The sequence below is a fragment of the Antedon mediterranea genome, chromosome 1 (genome assembly GCF_964355755.1).
Source record: "Antedon mediterranea chromosome 1, ecAntMedi1.1, whole genome shotgun sequence".
NCBI classification, from domain to species: domain Eukaryota; kingdom Metazoa; phylum Echinodermata; class Crinoidea; order Comatulida; family Antedonidae; genus Antedon; species Antedon mediterranea.
The window spans coordinates 7,968,597-7,994,576 of record NC_092670.1 but is presented as its reverse complement, the minus strand read 5'-3'; the positions used below and the strand labels follow the sequence as shown (position 1 = coordinate 7,994,576).

The 25,980-nt window shown below is 32.4% G+C and overlaps 1 protein-coding gene across 3 annotated transcripts; it reads right to left on the bottom strand.

The window, feature by feature from the left end:
* Positions 1-2,077: 2,077 nt before the first annotated feature.
* On the bottom strand, positions 2,078-23,927 carry LOC140055138 (sterol O-acyltransferase 1-like). 3 transcript variants are annotated; one of them, XM_072100364.1, is made up of 12 exons: positions 23,834-23,927; positions 20,731-20,837; positions 18,895-19,034; positions 17,606-17,653; positions 15,558-15,665; positions 13,544-13,893; positions 12,711-12,928; positions 8,319-8,546; positions 7,373-7,468; positions 6,560-6,692; positions 4,292-4,434; positions 2,078-4,114 (listed from the first exon to the last, which is right to left on the bottom strand). In XM_072100364.1, exons 1-12 carry the CDS (start codon positions 23,889-23,891, stop codon positions 4,052-4,054), a joined length of 1,692 nt encoding a protein of 563 aa, XP_071956465.1. In that variant the 5' UTR covers positions 23,892-23,927; the 3' UTR covers positions 2,078-4,051. The 3 variants fall into 3 exon arrangements, with proteins under 3 accessions (XP_071956465.1, XP_071956472.1, XP_071956480.1); XM_072100371.1 differs by lacking the exon at positions 23,834-23,927 and adding an exon at positions 22,086-22,147; XM_072100379.1 differs by lacking the exon at positions 4,292-4,434 and having other exon boundaries at positions 2,078-4,034; positions 6,682-6,692.
* Positions 23,928-25,980: the final 2,053 nt, after the last annotated feature.

The following is a 25,980-nucleotide window of genomic DNA, read 5'->3' as shown; positions in this document are numbered from 1 at the left end:
GAACTGACTTACCCGTGGACTTACCTGCTGACGTCATGTTGTACGGATCTTTAGCCAGAAGTGGAGGGTAATCCTCGTACAGTTGTTTCTTAGGAGGTTCAAATTCTGCACTACTAAATGCAATATCCTCCCAATAATATGACTTCACTTTGAAGCCACGATTCCAAAAGTGATCATGTAACTTATTACCCCTTTCAAGACAAACTTTTTTCCGGCGTAGATATTCCTCTCTGCCGCCACTAGGAGGCTGAGTGTCAGTCGCCAACTTAACTGACGTTGATGTTGATGGTGAGGTATCGTCAGGTTTACTATCAACAATTAAAAGAGGATCTTTCCTACCTGGAATGCGGCCACAATCCAAGCTGTACTTGGCGGGGTTTTTAAATGCAGCGTCAAGAATCAATTTAGCTCTGTAAACAAGACGAAAAACATCTTTCATTTATCTAATTCATTATCATTCTTATTAGCTCAGCCATACAGTACAATCGGTAAGCTAGGCTATTAGCTTTCATTTATTTATGTTGGGGCTAGGCCTAGGCCTATCTATATCACCCTAAACCTAGCCTAAATTATTGTTATTGATGATTTTTTTTAAAACTAAATGTTTAATGGCCCCTAGGCCTACCTATTAAGAGGCTGTCGATTCATTGTACTCCCGGGTACTACTCGTGTGTAGTTGGGCTTTGGTCTTCGGCAAATGTCAGTAGAAGGACTCTTCTTAAGTCCAAACATTCGCCTTTCAAGCTTAGCTAAAACACTCAAAGTATCCTTAGCCTGCTTGTTTGGTCTGGTAGGAGACATTCTTTGTAAAAAATAATTACAAAATTGATGATCGAAGAAAATAAAACTCGATGCGTGAGTAAAATGTTTGCTGAGTAAAAGCTTTATGAGAAAGCAGTTTGATATCAGAGTATCAACTTTTTCTCCGATACCGCAGCCTTATATACAATTTTTAAACAGCGCGTAACCGTTGTTTGCGCGATTCGTTCGAAAAGAACGTGGCGCGTTCTATCATGACGTAAGTACGCAACTAAGTACCAACCAAATTATAGCGCCGTCTTATCGTTGGTACACATGGGGTGCGCATTTGATAAAGTATTTGATTTTTTATAAAATATGTACCGGATTCTGAAGTTATTTAATTTTCCTCCACATTGAATCATTTATATACGTGATGTTTGTTTGTTTGTTTTATCTTTATACTGGGTGACCTCTTCAGTCAAAGACTGATCTCCCAGAGGGCCCAGTTGGTGATCAGTGGCTGTGATGTACTAATACACCGGGGTAACCCCCTACTCGTCTCGAAAGATGTACTAGGTTCTTTAAAGTGCACACGGGCAAGTTGTGTACACTGGACCTACGGTTTATAGTCCATATCCGAGAAGACTCGTTCTTCGAGTGAGCCTCGAACCCCTGCCGATGTTATGGCTACGTGATTACGGTTCCACTGTCTTAACCGCTCGGCCACTCACTCACTATGATGGTTCATTCAAAGGCCTAGGTAGCATCAATAGTAAATATAACTACAAAAAAAAATACATTTCTCATCAAAAGGTTTTTCTAAATAGCCGAAGGCAAATGTAAAAGTGTTTCTACATTCGTATCTTAAATAATTCTTATCTTATGCATGAGAAGTACAGTATTACGATTTTAAAGGTATTACCGACACAAACAGAGAAGTGTCGGTCGGTTGGAGCTGAGCTCAAGTATTGTTATCACAATTAATTCTCTCTGTTGCTTAAAAAAACAGTTTAGCGCCACCTATAGACAGGCATTTCGAATAAACGTCACAGATGAAACGTTTTTGATTGGACAAAAGTTTTTTTCTCTACCATTAGAGAGATAAGCACACAGTACGCGCTTTGCTTAATAACAATGCTTCAGATAACAGAAAACAAAACCAGAGAAAACACAATAAAAATTGAATAATAAGAAAAAAGTTCACTTACATGATATACAAATTGTTTTATTAAATCATACACAAATATTATTATTTTTTTAATACAAATAAAAATCAATGAAATAAACACATATTACCTTATTAAAATTGATAAAATTACAATTATTAATTCGGATATTATTTTTACAATGCTTGAAATTTAAAAGGAATTATTTGATCAATATTAATATAAAATTTGCTTTTCTTTAGATTCTAAAAAAACAGTAAAATATTAATGAGCATATTTATTCTTTCTCTACTCTTTACAAAAATATCAATTAATAATAATCAATATTTGATTATTAAAATACTCTCAATAATTACTAAAATGACACAAAATAATATATATATCCATCCGTCAACAATATGGCGATTGTTAACGCTCAAACTAAGTGTGATGTGCCCAAATATGGTAGTGATATGCTCAAATATGGTAGTGATATGACATCATCATGTCCATATATGGGTACATCACATTTTTTTGTCACACAAAGTTTGATAGTGTAGACAGGGCTTTATTAGATGCATTGAAGCTTCAGCTTGCGATTTAAGACAAATCAGTGTAGTATTGTACAGTATTATTACTATTATTTTTACATATAAAATACATATATCCGAGAAAAATTACACAAATCTCCCCTTTTTAAATCCAGTAAAATTGAGGTTTTTAAAAAATAAGATTACAGTACTGTATATTATATTACTGTTTTCATAACATAAAATAAAGTGTATAATTAATTTGCATTGTGTATTAAAAAAGCGTAACAAATATTGCATTTGGATATTAAAGATTGATAAATTACTCACTGCACAAATATTTCCTAAAGCAGATTGATGGAATGTTCATTTTCATGATCTCAAATAAATCTAGTTTGTTGAAGTACACAATCCTACTGTTTATATGATTACGGTATATATAAAACAATTAATCTATAGAAATTACTAATTATAAATATATTATTTATTGTGTATTTAACTAATTGTATCAAAATCTATATGAAAAAGCACCATTTAAAAATGCTTTAATTACTTGATTATAGTACTTATATTAATAACTATCGATTAATTAATCTATCAAATAACATAATAAATATGTGTCCATAATTTCATAATCTGTGCACCATTATTCAATAAAAGTAAAAGAGTAAACTGTGCATTTACACACATGGGACAAACACCATACAAATGCAGGTGTTGACAATATCATGTGTGATAAACTCCGCGTTTGCTAGTAAAAACCTCAAACTTAAAAGAAGAAATATCCATTGTCTCTGTTTCTGACATTCACATAAATGTATCACTTATGTTAGAATGACACAGCTAAAATAGAGGTACAGTCAACAATGACAAAGCTGAAAATGGTGACTGACACAAACTTTAGAATTACAGCTTTGACCGATGTAAAGAGTTACCTACAAATGAGTTTAATCTATAGAAAACCAGAAAGAAAGAATCAACCAACCAAGGCAATCTAACAACAGGACACTGAGCTCGCCTTGTCAAGATAGGAACTTGAAACAGTCATTTGATCTAATGTCTGGCTACCACAAATACCAACAGTACTGTACTATGTCTATACTAGGTCTAATATGGCACTCATGGAACTGATCGTGTCGCAGCCACAAATAAACCCTTTGATCTCCGAAGCACAGCATCCTGTTGTCCGATTGAATCAACTATTTAAAAAATAAATGCTCAGTAGACTGTCACATCAACCATGGAATATCTTATGATACATATTTGGTATATGGTATATTTTGATTTGTGACGACCTCTGACATATTTCATTAATTATGCGCATGCTGGGGATTCGGGGTGCGCTTTATCACTCTATTCCTACCACAAAGTTTTGGTGGTTTCTAGGTCCTGACGATGACCAACGACACATCAATGCATAGGTCATAGGTCGTCAGCCATCGAAAGCTCCCTATTGAGTACGTAATGACAGCTTGAATGCTTTAGACAGTGTCAACAATCAACAACAATGCACTTGTATGTAGCTGGTGTTTTTAAACTCTGCCTTTCTTTTTTTTTTTGGTTTACTTAATTCTAGAAACTACTCGTTTATTTTTGTCTTGGAAGACATTCTTCGCCATGATGGAATATTTAGGTTCAAAGGTCATTTATAAATTTGCAGGTCCAGCTCCTTGGAATAACAAAGTCCCATTGTGATTCCTTAAAAAGAAAACAAGATAATGAAATTTACAATGGTGTGTCAATGTCTTCCAAAATTAAACAAATCATCTTAAGTTAACAAAAATACACATGCAGTAAAAAAACAACTTAAATATGCAATTTTCTTAAATTTAAATAAATAATTAATATGATAAACAAAAAAAACAAGTCACTTACGATTTGTCGAGGACAATTTATCCTGGCAAACCACTCCTGACTGTACAAACACATTATTACACCACTGCCTATAAACAGAGATACCCACAAAAACACATTCCAGGGTTGAGACGAATTCTTGCCAGGCAAAAACGTAAAGCTTACTAAATGAGAGAGAAAAAATGGTTTCAATTAATCAATGATAATAACATAAAATACAAGTTCATATTTATTGATAATTGATAATAACTAAAGAAGGATGAACATGATAAAAGTTTGAGCTTGTCAAAGATCCAAACATGGCAAACATTTTGATTTAGATGATTTATAAACAAAGACAATAATAAAATAAGAAATACTTAGCACCTTGTTACAATAACTTTAAAAAAAATAGCAGAACTTCTATTAAGGGCCACTTTTGGGACAAAGAAATTTGGGGTTTTCCCTCAATAGAAGTTGGGCATAGTGTTAAAACAAACATTTGTTTCACAGAAAAGTGTCTCCTTAATAGAGGTGTTCTTTGAATACGATTTGGTCAGTTTTAAAAAAAAAGACATAATAAGATAAGTCATAAAATTGGCACCTGGAAGGGACATCAAGTAGTTTGTACCATGTACATATATGATTTTTTTTATGAGGGGCAAACATTATTTTATGAGCCAATCTCAAACATTTGAATTGTAGGCACAGGAACAAGTCAATGTCTGGGGAATGTAAATCACATTATATAGGCCTTTGTTGGTCATGTTAAATGTTTCTTGAGCCAAGTATGCCTTAATTATAATACAATACAGAAATGATAATGTTTTTGGAATGCTCAGGCATGCAAGTTGACAATTGTATAATATAACAGTCACAGCACCCTCAATGTCTAAATATATAAAACATAACTTTAACAAAATTTGGGATCAAATTACATAAATATATAAATATCAGCAATACAATAATGAATAAAAAATACAATGTTATAGGGCTTGTTTCTGCTGGCAAGAAAAAACATTTTTTTTTAAATGGTTTTTACAAATTTCTGGCACTAGAAATGTGCCTACTGATAAAAAGTACTTCTTTTCGGAGTGAAAAAAAAGGTTTTACAAACACAATTGATTGAGGTCTTAATCATAAAAAAACGGTTTCTGTGGAGCAAATTTTAGCTTAGCAGCAAAACAATTGTGGTCTTAATTTGACCGAATTTCATAAGGTCATTGACTGGCACGAACATTTGACTCTCTATGGATAATAATGATGTCATTACACAACCCACCACATCTGATAGTTTTATTTGGAGTAAAAAATAAGCTGCAACATGGTCTTTATATTAAACAACTAAAACCGGTTTCCTAAAAGCCCATTTAAGCAAATTTTCAGCAGAAACAGATTCATAGATTTTGCAGGTGTTTTCAAGGAATGTTTCAATAAAAGTCAATTGTAAACAAAAAGTTGAATAAGCCTTTTTGAAATGAAAGTGAAAATATACTGCAAATATTAAATGAGTCTCGTAACTGAAAACACACCTGCTTTCCAAAAGATTACAAAATTAAATGTCATAGGTAATTATAAATTAGTGTACTTTGTTGAATAAACAATCACTAGCCTGAATTAGGAAATTAGCCTGTGGCACACCTGAACTGATTACACCACCAAAACAGCTACACACCAATTGTCTTTTAAACAAAAACACTTAAGAAAAAAAAGCGTATTCCCTAAATATTTACTGTAGTAAAGTGTAGGCTAAGTGCAGGCAAAACCTTTCTATAATTATTGCTCAATACAATTTTGTTGTTACACAATTCTTTGGATAATACAAACTTTCTTATCAGTGTGGTTTATAGTTGTTTTATTTAGGCACATGTGGCAAAGGATTGACAATATTAGGTTAATCACTGTCACTGAGGCTATTTTTTTAACCAGTTCACAGGGGTAGCCCCTACTCGTCTCGAGATGAGCTGGGTTCTTAAATTGCCCACAGGCTAACTGTGTAGATTGGACCTATGGTTTATAGTCCTTATCTTAAAAGATTTGTTCTACCACCAGAACTAGGAGCAACTTGGCCTCGAACCCATGCCGATATTGTTGTCTCTTTAAGTACGGTAAACTGCTCCCCTGCCTTAATCGCTTGGCCATTAAACCGGGGTGCTCCCTTAATAGGAGTGAATGTCGTAGTTTTATAACATATATATTGCTCCTCGTTCAATTCAGAAGAAGGTGTCCCTTTATAGATGTGTCCTCTGAAGAGGGAAGAGGGATTCTATTTGTAAAAGCTTGTTAAACCAACCGGCTCACTGTACATACCTCCAACACCACCAAACATGAAGAATAAAACGGGGTAGAAGAAGTTGAGTGAGACTGTTAAAATGTACTCGTGCATAGTCGCAGATATTACAAACACTGCCATCATGGAAAAGAACTTGCCAAACCCTAAAAGCTAAAACGAAATTGAAAAAAAAAGGAGGTTATCTTGAATAATTATCATCTGTTAAAAGCTGTGCAATGAAGATTGTGTTAAGTTTATATGGATGCAGGTTTTCTCACCTTAAGCCGTAAAGCAGTGGGGCAGAGGTAAGGGGGAATTTACTACAGTAGAATATCTATTAGGGGGGTTGGGTGGGGGAAACACTCTAGACCAATGAAATGTCCCCTTCATAATGATAAGGAGGGATGTCTGCTGAGTAGGGGCATGTTAAATATACAATTCCTCTTGTTTTTCACAAGAAAGTGTCCCCTTATTAGGGGTATCCCCTTAATAGGAGTTTTCCCTGAATAGAAGTGTCCCCTGAGGGGTTCCCCTGAATATGGTACAATAAAATCTGTAATGTAATGTTGCTTAAAAACCTGAATACAGATTGAACAATTCTATTTTGTTTCTATGTAAAAATAGAGATGAGAAATTTCTTTTCATAAAACCAGTGAGTTGTTATTCTAATAACAAGTCTCTAATAAAACTGCAGTGACACATTTAAAATAATTCTACGTCAGAAATAAATTTAGTTATTGCTAAAGTGAATGTTTATATGATATTATTTTTTAATATCTAGGGATGGACTTATTGTGAAACAGGAAAATATAATATAAAAATAATTATTATAAAATGCTAAAAGTGTTCACCTGTAGATCTCGGTAGATATACGTAAAGAGCCAATCATGTACCACTATATTCCAGGTACGGTAATAACTTGAGTATGTCTTTACATTCCACCAATCCTAAAGTAAAAATTAAAAAAAAATTAAATATGGCTTGTGAGCAGAATAATCATGGAGTATTTTACTCCATGGAATAATGTAAAAAAGATTTTTTTTATATTTTATATTTTATTATTTTTTGTAGAAATGTAGATGTTTTTAATGAAATAAAGAAATACAGTAATAATAATAATAATGATAATGTGTCCCAAGTTTCTAGGTATTGCTTTTTCATGTTGATAGTGTTCCTTTATGAGTGCCACCAACAGATCATCACACTTTGATATTTTTGCTCGAAATTATTCCAGTTCAAATAGATGTATGGCATGCCATATGTGCCAAAATATTTATCATTTTTACCAACATTAAGCCATCCCCATATAGAACATTGATTAGGCTTCATGTTGAATTTCGAAATGCCCCATTGCATTCAATATTTGTACTATGATTTGAATGTGAGGCAATGAGTGCCGAAATTGTCAACATCCTTCTGAGTCAAATCAGACAAGTATGTAAGTATGTTAAAGACACATCTACAGTACCCCCAACTTTATGGTTAAAAATTCACAAAAAATTGAGACTTAAGAAATGCTATAAACAACTGCACTGTATTGCATTGGTGAATTTTACCCTAACCCTAAAGATAATGTTAACGTCTATGAAGATTATTAAGCTTTGTTCCCATTTGGACGCAACAACATAGGCGCAATGCAAGTAAGTTGACCAATCACAAGCGACAGTTTAGATGATCGCATCATGATTAGTCAAATTATTTACAGTGTGCTTACTTGCATTACGTCCAAGTGAGAATTACCAAGCTTTAGCGGCAAAAATGCATTTATGGGAAAACAACATTTCCATCTTTGTGTACCTTGTAAAATTGTCTATCTGCAAACTGCATCATCTCGGCAAAAGCATTCAACCATGAATGTAGGATCGCAAAAAACCCAAGTACAAGCACAAGTGTGGCTGGAAGCATGACGCTGAAGGACGCCAACATCAAGTTGCGCAAAGTTAAATCCTCTTGACCAAAGTTCTTAAATACTGGCACGCAGAATCGTACAAACACATAGTACGTAAAAAAAGTACAAGCAAGGACCTATGAAATAAAAATAAGAATATTTATTAATGAGGTTTAATGTAGTCCTACTATTTTGGATATTGTTGCATATTATGGCACCTATTGAGTATGCCACGGGTATATTCCAGAACTTACTCCATATTAAGGCTACTTTCACATTGCTAACAGATTCGGTCTGGCACCCCAAGAAAAATATTGTGGAAAATGGGTTCAGTGGTAGAGAATAGGATTGTTCACATCAAAATTTATGATTTGAATCCCCTTGTAATACATTTATATACTAAACTAAACACTGTATTAATTACTATATAAAAAAAGAGAGAAATGCTAATTACAGTAAAACCCCTATTAAGGGACATCACCTTTAGGACTCAACTGAGTTTCTTCTTATTTTAAATATATCCTCTGAATAGGGGTTGGCAATAGTGTTACAAATTGATCTTTGTTTAAAAACTAGCAGTATAAATCACAAATTCTAGTAAACTCTCTGAATTAACTCCCAGACAGTCAATCTAGGAGAAGAATACCAAATTTTCTTTATTGAAAGGGTAAAGTGAATCGGATCATGGTTGAAATATGCCGATAATAAATAGTTTTTATAGGAATCGTGATTGATTCAAATCCTATAAGTAGTTTTACAATCTGACTCTAGTTGTTCCTTGGCATACTTTCAAATAAGGAAATAGTTAAACACATGTTAAGATCTGAAGTATGTCATATCCAAATTTAAAAAATGTTACATGGTTAAAAAGTGACACTTTATTTACCACAGGTATTGAATAAGATTGAATTATAACACACCCAAGTACAACATTCCTATTGTTATAAATCTTCATCTATGTTTTCCACGTACTTGCATATTGTTTTATTTATGATTTTAAATGGTTAAACATAAAGCAAACTTAATGGGTTAATCCAGGTTGTTGGTGTGTTTTGAGAACTTTATTTGATATCCAACAATACAATGTACTACTTCTCAAGTACTAAGGAATGTCCCATGGTTACAACAGAAATTAGGCCAGGATGTAATTTTATTTCCCATACTCAACTGCAAGTTGGCTTGTCGGGTGACATTTTCTCCGGACTTACAAAAAAATAGGTTCCCTCTAGGCAATGGTAATTGTATTAAAATAGAGATATAATAGAATTAATATAGTATAACATCTCTATGGTATTGAGGTGATAGTGATATGGGGTGAGTAAAGCCAGCTCAACCCTTTTACTCAATACGGAGTAAGGTGTGAGTAAACAAGAAATATTTCTTACAAAAAACGCTGCTCGCTTATTGAAAAATATTTTTTATTTCAAATGTTTTTGAATGTGTCATTTTATTGTCACATAATAGTTATTTTACCTGAAAAAATGTAATTTAAAGCAACAAATACTTAAATTGTCTGTCAGTGTCAGACAATGGTTTTGGGGTTTCTTTTCTTTTTTTATATGTGAATAAATATTATTTTTTTGTTACAGAAGTGAATACTCAATTTCTGTCACTTTAGTTAATTTTATTGCTAAGGTCAAATCTGGGGGTCACTTCATCACCCTAGATATTTCAATTGTGAAGTATCCTATTACAAACACAAACTTTAATGGACTATTTCGATAATAATTCAATGAATATCTGACAGTGAATATACCAGAAATGCTTAGGGATTTGTAATTTTAGCATGACATGTCCTAATAGACTCTTTCCCAGACGTTTTTTGGGTCTACTGTAGCAGCTGGAATCAATAAATTATAGTGGAGTTTCCATTTTCACAAAACTGTCTGTCCTTAGAACTATAACTGCTGCTTGCTTTAGCTTCTGATTGAGTAGTCCTAATGGGACGTAGCCGGCTAGAGCAGCAGCGTGAAAAACTCTTAAAAACAAAACATAATACTAATGGGTTTTGAATCCCATTAAACTTTACTTATAGTTAAGTTGCCAAAGTGTGGAAGAGTGAGAATTAACCACACACACATTTGATTAGCTGATAGAGGTGATGTTACAATATACATTCAAACATTACAGAGCCCTCTAAAAGTCCAGTATGGAAACATATTTTTAACAAGGACATGTGCATGACTGTACTCTACAAGCTACAATTAAAGTTATAGAAAAACCTATAAAACATATCTAAATTATTTCAGAATGACATGACCTCTATGACCTGACCTGTATCTATAAGGAGGAATAATATTTTAACTTTTGTGTATTATGTTGGGATAACCATTTCAGTCTATTATCATTATGCAAACTAGAGGAAAGCCCTAACACTAAAACTAAAATAAAATTTTCGAAAAATACAAGTTTAAAATATGAGTTTTTAAAGCTGCCTTGAAATAAAATTTGCCTAACTGACAATTTCAATGATATATGAAAAGGAAGAAAAGGAACAATAACTATTATTTTCATAATAATGTTGCAATGACCTGTTGTTGCAATGACATTTCTACTATGTCAGAATCGACCTATCCTTATTTGTGCTACAACAGTACAGTACATTATGGGTTGTCATACGTCTATATACTTTTATAAAAACATTTTTTGGTGCAGTGGCTAGTGGTTTGGACATCCTAGAAGGAAGGATGTGGGTCCGATCTTAAGCTGGCCATTTACATTTGTCCTTGAGTTAAATACATTTCAAGAAGGTATGTAATCTACGTTGGTCTGTATCCAGGGAAGCCATGATGTCAAGTTATTGTGCTTTTAAACTTCCTCAAAATCCTATAGGCCTACCCAAAAAAAAAGATACAATAATAATAATAAATGTCAACCTGATATTTATATCAACGGCTCAAATTTTTGGTTTGCTGTTTCCTGTTGTTTAATGATTTCCATTGATTTATCTGCAAAACTATTTTAAAACTTTATTAACAAGAAGTGTGAATATTAATTCTAAGTAATTTATCAAATAAATTAGAAAAAAATCTGTAGAAACCAAAGACACAATTTGACCAAACACTATCAACAACAATAACATAAAAACAACGTGGTTTTATGCTTATTTATATAGCACTATTTTATAAAGATCAGGGCTCTTGGAGAATGAAATGTTAACCTTTAATAAATGATTCTACCCTAATTTTCAATCCATGCACATTGTGAAACTAGGTCCAGCTTACTCATCCTGAAGATGTGCTAAGCGTTTTACACATGGGTGATGTACAGTACAGTGAACTGAACTTAAAGTATGGTTTTAAGTATTCACAATAATTAAATAATCAATGGTATAGGCTTGTTTGGCATCATTAGGAGGTGCTCATCTTAGGGATGTAGAACAAAAGTTTATATGAATATGAACAGATACATGTACAATACACAATGCAGGGGCAGAAATGAATACTGTACTACTTTTTTAATGGAATTGTTATGCTCTCTGTTTCTTAAATTGTTGAAAGCAGTCAAATGCAAATTCTTCTGCATTAGCGGGAGAACACAGATGCACCCAACACACTCCCATTCAGCCTACAATACAGCTTTGAACAATGAGATAAGTAAATGCATTCAAAAGCTTGGTCCACAATTGGACGCAAGGTAAAGGTAAAGGTATTCATATTTGTCCTCAAGCTTAACTGGAAACTGAGGAAATTCGGATTAGGCCCTCCACGGACCCACAGCAGCCAGCAGTGCAGCGCCTACCAGATCAGCACACCGGGAGACGATCCCCTACTCTTTTCGAATAGTGTACCAAGTTCTTTAACGTGCACTGTTAAGTACACGGGACCAACGGCTTTACATCCCATCCGAAGGACGAGGCAATGAGAGTAAAGCACCTTGCCTAAGGATGCAATTAGTATGGTACAGATAACCTCGAACCCATGCCTATCACATGCTAGTCCGATATTACCATTACACCATCACTCTCCAGTATATACAGCACCCGCCGCGATTTCTAGACGGTCTCCCATCCAGAACGCAACCAGGCCCAACGTTGCTTAACTTTGGTGATCTGACGAGAACCGGTGTTTCAACGCAGTATGGCCGTACGCAATGCAAGGATATAAGTGCAATGCAAGCAATTTGACCAATTGCGGCACAATGGATGAACTGAACTATCGCTTGTGATTGGTCAACTCAATTGCGCTGTGTGAGCTAAAATAAACACACCTGAAAACAGTAAATTCATGATGGTATCTTGGCAGTACAGTATATGAAACAGAAAATATGTTTCTAAAGAAAGATTTTTTAATTTACCGTACCTGAACCAGATTCATCCTGACAACGTTCCAATGAACTTTACTTGTGCGTGGGTAACTGTCACGATAAATGAGGGTGGGACAAAATAGGAAGTACAAATATTTTGAGAAGTCTGGACATGGTTCTCCAATGTCAGACAACTCTGGTTTGATTTCTCCATTCCTTAGTGGTGTGTCTTCTGCCAAACGCTGCAGAGCATCTCTTCTGGTCAGATCAGAATCTGTATGAAGAAGTAACAATTTAAACTTGAATGCATTTTTAAAGAAAAGTAAACATTTACAGAATTAAAGGGTCTGTATCAAATTACACAAAGATCTAAAATAATTTATTTGTAATACTAATTAACAAAAACATATATTATTATAAATTGTAACTCCAGAATAAAAAATTGATATTGTATATTATTCCCGTTAAAACTTGGTAATAACCTTCTTAAATTTTGACAACAGTGAAGAATGAGCAATGAAATATTAAACTTTGTTTCAAGGGTTTATATCTTCTAAGAAACAATATATATTTTAAACCCGGAGCTACTCTTTAAGAAGGGTTAATTCTCGTAAAAATGCAAAACAGATCTCTTTATGTTTAGGATATATATCTTTCAAAAACATAATTAAAAATTTACTATTTTAATATTAGATATTGTTTATTGTGTGCTGTTTTGAAGGTTCTGTCAACTACCCTTACACCCAACATATTTTGGTTAGAAACTTGGGCTTTCTGAATATAGTATCAATAAATTTGGGACTTAGACCATACACAAATATTGGTTAGAGAGTTTTTCCCCAAGAGTGAGCTTTAAAAAGAGTTGACTGTAGATGCAAAATATGGGTACCTGAGTGTGGTTTATATGCAATGGCCCTTGGAATGTTTTCACGTACAAAAGCATGTGACTTCATCATTAGACGAGCTTGTTCACACATTATGATAAACGCTGACGCCGGAGGCAACTCATTGTGTATAACAAAACCAACAGGGAAAACCAAGAAAAAGATTTGCAGAGATATGTACACACAGAGCCAAAAGATGTCAGGTAAACGCACAGTTTTATGTCGATGGTAAGCCCAGTATTGAAAAAGCGAAAAGACGACGATCATTGTATACATCTGCATGAGTGCCCAGATCCAGAGTACAGCTGGCAAGTTGCCAAATGCCCAGGAAATTATGTTGAGGTTTACCATAATCCTGAAAAGCGAAAGACGGTATTCAGAGTTATTGCACAATTAATCAATGTCAAAATGGAAATGTGTCAAAATGATTTAACAGTCCCAAATGCACATTACATAACATAAACATTTAATCATATTTTTTATAATTCAATCTAGGTTAAATACATAAACTATAACCATACTATTTTATCGGTTTTAGACAGTTACATGTGTTTTAACATTGCATTCAAGTATTAAGAGAAAAAAACAATGTACCTAAAATTCTGTAGGGGAACCTAATTTAAAAGTGGTTTGCAATTTTGTATTTTAGTTTTATGTGTTGGCTTATTTGGGGGAAACCTTATGTACTTTCATGTTAAAGTTTTGTTCCCACTAGGCCGCAACGCAATGATTTATCAGTACTGCGTGTAATTTGATCAGTCACGTGTGTTGGTTGGCGTTGCACCTACATTGTTAAATTGCGTGGGAACCAAGCTTTATCATCATAAGCAGGAAGGTACCCCTTTGTGGGTGTGTACTATATATCTGGTTGTATACACACGTGTTTACGCATGGCAAACAATAGACAGATTTTCCCTTAACCTGTTGTGAAAGTGTTGGTCATTTGCTAAAATAGGAAATGTTGGTAACCATCCAGATTTATGGTAAATTGACATATGCCAATAAAGGTCTTTACCTTTGTAAGGTATATGTATGTATTGGGTAATAAAGTGAGTTGTCTTGGCTAAAACACATCAGACAGCTCTAAGGAGGAAGTGTGGTCATGTCTTGGCTAAAGATGTATTGTGTCCCCAAAACAAAAAGACTTTAAATAGGCCATTTTGTAGTTTTAATCAAATTTAATCACCTCCGTAGAAAACAAAATCAAATAATCTTTTCATTTATAAAAAGACAAAATAAACGGTTATTCAACCAAAACCCATTTACCTCCAGTCAATTTGACTACTTTGACAGTTTTTTCAAAGAAAACCATTTTTTAAAATTTCATTTTTGGTCAAAGTGAAAAACTATTATGTGACATTAAAATGGCATATTGAACAAAAACAATAAAAAATAATTATCTTTTTAAATGTTGCATACTAAAAATCTTGCAATAGACTATGGATATCATACTCTGGTGTAGACATCAGAGGATAAGAAACACTAATTCTTTTATCAATGACCAAGTGGTTTCCCTAATGATCTTACAAACTACCTCTGAGAATGGATAGAGTCATGCACCTGTACATGACCGCCAATGACTTGGAGAGAAGCTAGTACATAGAAAGTCATTGTCGGCATGTATGAACCACTATAGAAATTCATTTATCCCTACAGGGATACGATGTCATAACGATAATTGATGCATTTACTTAAATTGTTAGTTAATTTTTTATATCATCAATAATGTATTTTTGAACTGCGACCATGTAAATTTCCTGTGATGGATAAAATAAGTTTATCTGTATCTGAATGTTAATGAGTGCAATAGTACAAATATTTTCACAAGGTAAAGGATAAAAAGTTATATTTTCATAAGGATATACAAGCACATAACGAAAATCCACTCATAAATATAACGAAAAATGCACTCTTGATGATGTATTAGTTCAATGAAGTATTTATTGAACATCATGTGACCCACAATCATCAAATCAAAAAAAATAAAATAAAAACAAAAACAAATTATCATTTCCTCACCTGCCATGAACTAACAAGTCATATACCAATGTATTGAGACTAAAAACTATCATAATTGCCACAAATATATTGTAGATGGTTTGAATGTGCCTATCCGCAAACAAATCTCTAGACAAAAAAATAAGAAAAAAAAACATTGAAATCTGAAAATAGATACACATTTATCATCATATTATATTTCCATTCTACAGTGTAAACGCTACAGGATAAAATAGAGTAATAAACACAATATACAAACTGATAATATATAAATATTTAAAAAAAGAATGTACACATTATTTGAAGTTTGAAATAGAAATAATAGTACAATATACGGTAAACAATTTCTAAAATGGTAGATATGTATAATATATCCTTTTTTTGCTTTTTTGTTATTCAATGTTTTGTTAACACTTTACTTATAATGTAATGTTCTTTGAAATATGGATACGAAGCTCCAAAGCCCTTTTTTGGCTTACCGTATTTGTTTTTCCACACACATAATAAACTTGTTAAACAGGATGTTAGTTTTATTAGGTATGTGAAACAATAAAAACAAAAACAAATATAAAGCAGTTATTTGAGAAAAAGGAAAAATTAACATGGAACAAAATTGAAACTTGAAATTATGAGATTACACCAGTATCATAGGAAAATTCCGAAATACAGCATCTCAAGTATAACTCATCGTTCTGTGCCATGGGAAGTTGAGAGTAAAATATGAAACACATGGGATGCTGTATCACAGAAAGTGCCTGGACAAATGTAGATACAGTACTAGTAATTGACTACATTCAGTTAAATAAAAATTGTTTTAAACATTTTTATAGAAAAGTTTTTTTTTGTTGCAGTGAACAAAGTGTTTGGTAAATCCATTATCGTATTGGATTTCTTTGAAAGTGCATTTTGTTTATATCAATTTTTTTTACTATGCATAGAAAGATAAGTTTCTAGTTTAGTTTTGATGCAACGGAAATTATATTTAACATGGGCACTACAAAACATGAGTCATTCTGTTATAACAGTACAACAAGGGGTTTGCTACAGATAGTCACTGAGAATTAGCTTAGATTTGAAGTTTGGACCATAATGATATATTGACTGTCCGTCCCAACTCTCCCATCCCCACTAAAAAAAATTAAAATTGTTTTAGAATGTTAAATAAGCCATTTTTATGTTATTTTTATTCATCTTGACCACAGATTGGATAAAAAAAAATTATTTACCTGATTTGTTTGGAATTCAATGGGTCTCTGGTAAAAAATTATTGTGGTTTTCTTTTCTAAAGTGAAAATATTCTAGGAAGGTTTTCATTTAAACTTTATTTGAATATATAATGCTTTAAAAACTTTTTTTTATGTGAATTATCATTTTCCTATGTAAGCTCTTCATTTCAACTATGAGTTGTATTTTGAGTCTTTTTATACCGATTAAATAAAAAAAAATAAATAAAAATAATGTATATTGTTATTTTTACACAGAACTACACTAAATACTAAGACACAAAATTATTTAAGTTTATAGTAAGCAACAAATCTGTCAGAAAACAACAATTAATAATTAAACAAAAAACCTTATGTTGCTTGCAGTCTTTTCATTAAAAACTAATTGAGTATTTTTAATTGAAAAATTCTTCCCAATAATAAATTATTGTAATCTGTTAATTCAAAACAGCAGAAAAGAGGTTTGAAAATAACATTTTTAGACGGCGGCTTTTCAGCATTTCAATGGACGTTTTTAATTAAGGGTTATTACTTTCATTAACATCCATTTCAAGTGTATTGCTCACAATCTTCTTGTACTTTTTCTATATTGTTATTGAAGTTGATTTTGACCAAAATGAATGATGAATGATTACTTAAAAATCCACTTTAAAGGATCCTACAAAAATAATTATTCACAGACACATAATTAATAGATGAAAAGGACTAAACAAACAATAGTACTTTTCCCTCAGGAGAATTACTAATGGATATGAGATAAGAAAGGTACATCATATTGTGATATAATACTAGAAAACAAAAGATCAGTCACTTCACAAATTATTACAATTTCCATAAATTACTTACGTCAGGATGGATTCTCTTACTTTGAACTCTTTCACAGCCAAAGGGTCCCTGAAAAAAAGATAGGTAAACAAATTATACAAAATAATGTGCATACCATATGTAACATTTCATCAACTTTCTCTCCACATTGGATATTATATAAAATAAAAAGCTTTTAATGCAATATATTTTGTTGTAACCTGTGAGGGTGCGGGGTACAGCATGTTGGACGTTTGCCTATGGTAGTGCGTTCGAAAACCAATTTTCAGCGAATTGTTTGTTTCCAAAAAAATTTACTTACGTTTGCCTCTCTCCACCCAGGTGTACAAATACGTACCTGGTAAAGGTCAAAACACAATTTACGCTGATTACTAGCTGCATTATGGGAGTATGTTTCCATGCGTGATTGATCCAAAAATCAGTGGGGTAATTTTATATGTCCAGTGCTTCAAGGTTTCACTTAAATTAAATTACATTCTATCAGGGAACTTTCCTAATTCTATCAACTTTTTTCCACTGCTACGTTACAGCATTATGTGTATAATGAATCCCCTTTTTTACTATATTTTACCTGATCTTATGTTTATTAACAAATTGGGGCATAAAAGTGAGCTTGTGTGTATGTTTTAATTATCTTTTCTATTAACTAGTTTTATTTTTTTTGCTGTTGGTTATAGTTTAAAATAATACATTGGATTAAACAATTTAAACTAGAGATAAACAGCCCCAGCATTTCTCATGGGTTTATACCTGTACTACCATGATGAATGTTGGGTCCACATGGTTTTAATATAACTTGAAAATAACAGCTGAATCAGCTCTTACTACTGTAGGAAATAGACTTTTATGTACATATGAATCTTATTAAACCAAAGTTGACTGCAGGATTCGAACTATCAACCTCACGGTCAAACGATTGGTGCACTGCCAGGTACGCCAACTAAATGAATCTCATATTCTTGTTCTATTTTGGGAAGTTGAGAACAAATGTACCTGTGCAAATAATGCAGCCTTCCTGTGTATCCATTATCAGTCAGCAGGATTTATTCGAAAATCCAAAAAATATGTGTTCAAGGAAAACAAGGTATAAATAAGGTAATTTTTAAGTTTGACTGATACGATAAAAAAAAAAGCAGCTTATCAATTGAAAAACAGGGTTAGTCTGAATTGTTATAAAAAAAAAATATTGTGTGTTTATGATGTAAAAATGGTAGTTTCCACTAATGCAGATGGAGTTGTACAAGGCATAAAATACGAAAGCATAATGCCAAGGTCTGAACAGGCATTTTGGCATAACAGATTTTATTTACCTTCCTCTTGATTTACTGTGTGAAGACGCATTTTCTGGGTGAGCTTCCTGGATTGTTAAGGCATCCGTTTCAGTCAGAATACTTTCCAGTTTTTCATCAAGTAAATGATCAACTTCTTGAACTATATCAGATTTAATATTCTAAAATTAAAGAAAAAGTAAACTAAAATTTGTCAAAATCTTAAATAATATATTTCATACTTCATAGGCATCCAACAGCGAGAAATTCCAGGATGGATAAACTATTTTAAAATTTATCGAGATTAAAAAATAAGTCTCATTTGAGGCTTAGGGAGTGGAATTGAAAGAGTTTGTGAGTTACAACCCTGGCATTAGGTCAGGATTGAACTCTGGACGTTGGGATTAGAAGGCAAGCATGTTAACCACCAAGCTGCAGCTCCACATTTACAATAGAACCCCTATTAAGGGATTGGTTTTTAATAAAACATAAATATTGCTGTGCATGTATTCTTAAACAAAATTGTTTTCAATAGTCAGATGCTTTTATTCCAGTTAAAGAAAAAGGACTAGAGATTATTTCAATTTAAGCTTTTAAAAATAATTTTTTCCTTATGTTATTTGATATTTTTTTCAGGTACAAAAATAGATGATATATAATGTAGCAGAAGGGAAATTAGTAATAGTAATATTGTATCACAAAGATTTCAATACAAACATAATTATATAAAAATAAATACAATTAGAAATAAAAATAAAATACTAAAAAATAAAATTTAAAATATATGGTAGTTTTAGTTTAGCAAACAACAATTCTTGATGTTTAAGAAAATGTTAAATTATCATTTTCTGATTTTAACTAATGGTGATTAAAATCTCAACAAACAGGTAAACACAAAATTAATATAAGATAAGATGCTTTTAAGTTAAATGAAAAAATCAAATTAAACGGAAGTGCTAGAAAAGTACAGATGAACTAACTAACAATTTACATAGATTTCTGACCAAAAATCATTTTTTATTGAGAAAGGCTATTACTATAAGTTGGTATAAACATGCTCATATCCGGTCCGGCTGGACGATAAATAATCTAGTACTGATTAATCGATCCAAACATGTAATCCAAATGCACTGTTTGACTGTCAATGAATTTTTAAAAAAATGACCAGTGTGATAAAGATCTCTGAAAAGTTAGAGATCGAAACCTTCTGTAAGTATTCCATTTTAACAAACTGCAGTTAGTTTATTTAAAAAAGAAATGGTATCATCTATAAATGAGGAGCTACAGTAAATAAAATTAATTCAGTCATTGGAGTGTAACAAACATCCCAGATCACAGCTTGAAGGACCAAGCATATGCAGGGCAAAACAAGTACAAACACTTAAAATAAGAAGGTAAAAATAGTAGAAAACACATCCAAAAGTCATAAAATTCAGATTGTTATAAAAAATTATATAATATGAGGCAACAATTTCCCTATGTCGGTTTAAAGTGGGCATTCCATGGTATAGCTACATAAATTTTTATTTATTCACTTTTTTAATTTTTTTAATTCGCTATAAAATTATCATATAGAGAAAAATCCAAAATCTCTGACTACTGCCAGTGAGTTTCTTTTTCTTTCGAAACATTCAGCCATAGGCTGCCGAGTTTGGGTGTAGCAATTTAATTCCTCATAGACAGGCACATTTAATACGAAAAGCACTGACTACCAGTTATTTGTTTTCACTTAAAAAAGAGGATGCCAAGTTTTTATTATGTAAACTTTGAGATCACTTTCGATCACACTGTTCATACAGTAGCGACCCCTTTGCATTTTTCGACTGTAGGAGTCGTTACTGTATTGTAAAGTATACTGTCTACTTAGAATTACTGTACCTGAATGAGTGTTTGTAACTTTAGTCTACTCATTTCTGGATCAACTGGTGAAACACGACCGTCAATTTTTAAATCTGGAGACCGAACCTCAGTCCAACTTCCAGAATCTAAAACAAAACAGAAAGCTAAATTATTTCGATATTCAAGAAACAATTAAAAAAAAAATTAGAATTTTAAATATAGAATGGTAAACAGAATTAAAAAATAAAGCACATGGCTACCATAGTCCAAAATATAAAAGGGTAATTTCTAGTGCATGTAACTCACATGTATTTGATATTTGATAAAGACAATTGTTTGAACTTCTATAATGACCTAATTTCATTCTGTTAGAACAGAGTACAGTATATTTATTTGGAAATAGAGTACAGTACAGTACCAACTTGTACAATATACTGTAACACCAATTGTCTTTATTGGATAGTACAGTATGTATGCCATACAGAAATTGTCTATTATTACCGTAAAAATGTATAGTAATTGTCTATGTACAATACAGTACAATATACAGTAATTGACTGTCTCTATGGATTGGAACAGTACTGCATACAGTAATTGTCCATTATGAAATGAATTAGAATACAGTAACTGTCTATGAATACAGTACAATATACAGTAATTGACTGTCTCTATGGATTGGAACAGTACTGTATACAGTAATTGTCCATTATGAAATGCATTAGAATACAGTAACTGTCTATGAATACAGTACAATATAGAGTAATTGACTGTCTCTATGGATTGGAACAGTACTGTATACAGTAATTTCCATTATGAAATGCATTAGAATACAGTAACTGTCTATGAATACAGTACAATATACAGTAATTGACTGTCTCTATGGATTGGAACAGTACTGTATACAGTAATTTCCATTATGAAATGCATTAGAATACAGTAACTGTCTATGAAATAAAGTACAATATACAGTAATTGTCCCTATGAAATAAAGTACAATATACAGTAATTGTCCCTATGAAATACATTACAATATACAGTATTTGTCCCTATGAAATACAGTACAATATACAGTAATTTCCCTATGAAATACAGTAATACAGTAATACATTAAAATGTTTGAAATAGTACAGGGTTATCAGTAAATTTGTCTAGAGTCTATGAAATACATACAGTACAGTAATTGTCGTTATAAAATATACATATACAATATCATTTTCTCTATGAATCAGTACAATACAGTAATAAGCTTCTTTCAAGCTTCTGAACCATCAAATAGTATCTATTTAAAGTATAGTACATAATCAATCAAAGATTCTGCCTTCACAAAAAGAAAATCGCTTATGACCGAAAAAACATTTTGTTTAAAAACCAGTACAAAATTGAATGGTACAAACCACTTGTTTTAAATAAAATGTCCAATTACGCTGTATTCAGAGAGAGACTGGTATTCCTTTCAATGCTTGAAGCCCTATGTTTCCAGAAACAATGGGTACAGGTCGGAGTTCTCTGATTTGGTCACTTGACCCTAAAGGTCAAACGTTGTTTGATATGAAATGATATCTTCAATTTAAAAGATTTTGTAATAGTTCATATCAGGTCGTATGAAAAGGTTTATTTAAACGTGCGATTTAAGCAAAGAGTGATGCACCATATTTGGTATATAAAGTTATCATTGTTTTCTTTAGCCTAGTGTTACATAATCTCACTCAAAGCTATTAAATTAGTTTATCTATCTCATAGACAGGCTGTGTTTACACGCTCTAGAATTCAAGCTGATCCAAATCATCCGATTTAGATCTCTGGTAAGATCTTTTGTCGATCAGTAAACTCTCTTATACCTCTCTATCATTAAGTGATGATGAAATGTCATAAAGTGAAATAAAAAAGGTTAAATTAACTTCTTGTAATTTTGTTTTGAATTAATATATTTTTGTATGTTATATAGTAAATTTAGTGAAAATGTTACATAGTAAAAAGAATCTGTTTATTTAAAATAATAATAATTTTTTTCCACTTTAGAGAAACATTTTGGTTACATTTATGGCAAACATATTTTACTTTTAGTGAGAAGAAGTTAAAGAAAAACCAATATTTTTGCCAACCAGTTGGTCTTTGCAAAAAACAAGAAAAGAAAATATAGATTATCTTATAAACCATTTTAACAAACAGGTTTCTTTTAGAACTTTTTATTAATCTGTGGATGACATCAGTAAACCACCAAGAAAAACCACCAAATGAAAAAGTTTTATTTTGAATAACATGATAACTTCTAATATTTTTTTCGAAGAAATACCATTCTTTGGACTCTCAAGTTCACATGTGATTCAGCATCTATACATACAGATAAGAAGTTCACTGTTGCTTATGTCATCTTTGTGCATTCAACCATATAATTACATATATCTGACCAATCAGAAGTGCTGGAACTTTGTTCATCTTCTACAGGGAGATGTCCCTAATAATTAATAATGGTTGACAAAACATTGTGGACAACACCATTGCTAAATAAATAAACTTTAAAAAATAAAGGAGGAAAAACAATGATAAATATAGAAAAGGATGTAATATTTGATTGTTGTGTTTATTTTGGATAGTCCATCATTGGTGCCACCATTGGAAAATAAAATAGAAAAAAGGACCAAATAAGATAAATAAATAAGTTTGACCATGACATTGGTTTATTATTGCTTCTGGAATACAGCAATTCCAAATAGGATGTCTGCCGAATATGTTGTAACACATGGTTTAAAATTACAATGGGTATTGTTACAACACCAGAATAAAAATTGCGACATTTTACATGGGTAATACATTCCGTTTCCCTGCCTGGTAATAATTAATAATATATTATAACAATCTGAATCACGTTTCAGTAAAAATTATAATGCAGGCCCGCTTGCCCTAATGAGAATAAGAGAATTGTGTTGTTGTATCGTAGTATTAAAACTACTTTCAGTTTTCTGTGAAATAATTACCAAAATATACCCTCTAGGCCCACAGGACAGGACATGAATACCGGCCAAACAAACAAGCAAGGCCGACAAGAATAGCTGCTGGCGTGGTGTGGTTTAGTTTAGGCCGGCTAAGTATACAGCTAGCTTCAGAGCTCTGTCTATCGTTGGATGGTAAATCAATAACTTACCAGTTGACGGTACATTCATCCTTTGTCTACAAGTCGCATCTTTAGGTTGATTATTCATAATTTAGTAACCTTTCAAGTGAGTTAACACGTACGGCTACTTTTTGGCCTGGCCTAGTCTGTACTTGTACTTCCGTACGTCCACAAATCCACATGTTGAAATAAACAAAACAAATATAAACGTGACGTAACAGTTGCAGTCAGTACGCATGTGTAGTCGGTTCACAGTCAAAACAGTAGCTACTTAATCGATTAACAGATATTCAAAACAAATTATGATCAATAAATGTTTTACTACTGTATGTTGGTTATTTTGGCCTTGATGTGAATCGATCAGTTTAAGGCATAGTACCGGCAATGGGATGAGTTTCCGATCCGAGGAGGCGGAGGGCAACACAAACGTTAAGTTCTCGACAAAAAATACTAAACCCAAACTTACTACCAATTATGCCTCTCTTGTTCTTGTTCTGACATTAGGCCTAGTAATCTTGTGATACCTTCGGCGTGAATTACCGTATTGTGCACTCATGTCTCGAAATGTTGATCCGAATCTTTAAATCCTGAGATAGGAGGAAAATAAATTACTAATTTTAAATAAATTAACTTTAAAGATTTATTCCTCCAAAAGCATTGAAAATGAAGATTAATCAAATTAGACATTGAATAGACCATTTTGCAGTTGTAATAGGACTAAAGTTCACTTAAACAAAGAATATTATAACCATTGTCTTGATTACATTTTTTGCAAATATTATTTTGTTCAATTTTTAACTATTACGGTATGATCCCATTAAACTGGCATTTTCAACAACCACATCTTTAAAAAATATTTAATTCACCATAATACCATAATATAATCCATAGCAAAAAAAAAAAACCTTGATCTAGTTCTGTCTAACTTTATGTGACAATGTCCATATATGGCATCATATCACTACCATAGGCATATTTGGATACATCACACTTATTTTGTCAAAGTGGTTTGATAGTGTATAGATAGAACTTTAGACAAAGCATTACACAGATAATAAACAAAAACGTTGTACAAAATTACAGAAAGCAATTGAGGAGGACAATTTGTCTAGGTTCTAGACTGTATTTCGAATTAATATTTGCAAAAAGAGAAATATTTTTCCCAAATATGGCGACATGTGGACTAACATAGCAAAAGAACAGTTTGATTTCATCTTTATAATCCATGTTGTGTGCTTATGCGCTGCTGACATGGATTGCACTTTCAATTTCTCAACCATCGACAGGGTGCCTCACAGAGCACCCCGATTATTATTAAGAAAGAAAATAGAGAAAATTTGTCTCGGAAGGGGGTCTACTGTATAACTTTATTCTGGATATACGACGTCCTAAGATACTGATCGTGGATCCGACATTTAAACATTAATATTCTGGGAAAAAAATCAAAAGATGTCTGATAATCCTAAACCAATTACTGCGCCATCTACAGCCAGGCCTTTTCTGAAAGAGTTATATTATTATACGGTAACGAATAAATGAATGAAAATAAAAAACGAATGGGTCGATGAATTGATCATAGACCTTCATCAACCAGTCTTTAAAAATGATAACACAAATAAATAAACAAAATCATTAAGAGAGATTAAAAGAAAACGTAGGCTAAATAAAAAAAAAAGAACGGAAAACAAAACATTACTGTATTAGAAGAGTGAATGAATTTACTGTTGGTAACACTGATCACCATAAACTAAAAAAAATATAATATAAAAAAAATAAAAGTCGATAAAATCTCTACAACTAGGCCTAGAAAATTAAATAAAGGTAATATAACATTGTGACTTGGCCCCCGTATAACACATGTTTTCTTCTTCCTCAATTAATTTTTTAGGTTACATTTAACACATGATGGATGAATGTATGGATGGATGTGATGTCACTTTCTTTCGTACCGCTTGTAAATGTTAATCATTTGTGGGAATACTCTCACGTTTCCCGCTACTTAATCGCCACATTTTCCGGAATTGAATAGGCCTACCGGTAATCTTTCCTCCATCCTTCCCACGCAGACAAGATAGATTGTGTCCCAACTCTGGAACTCTCGTGTCGGACAACCACACGCAGGCACATGTTTTACGGAAACTATGGTTTTCCGAGTTTAGATACAATAGGCCTACTAA

Bases quoted from the DNA above. Each gene is read 5' to 3' on its own strand.
- LOC140055138 (XM_072100364.1), bottom strand. From the start codon at position 23,891: ATGAATAATCAACCTAAAGATGCGACTTGTAGACAAAGGATGAATGTA. The intron at 7,469-8,318 runs GTACACAAAGAT...TTTTTACTTTAG, and splicing joins CAGATAGACAATTTTACAAG to GATTGGTGGAATGTAAAGAC. The intron at 4,115-4,291 runs GTAAGTGACTTG...TTTCTTTTTAAG, and splicing joins TAAATTGTCCTCGACAAATC to GAATCACAATGGGACTTTGT.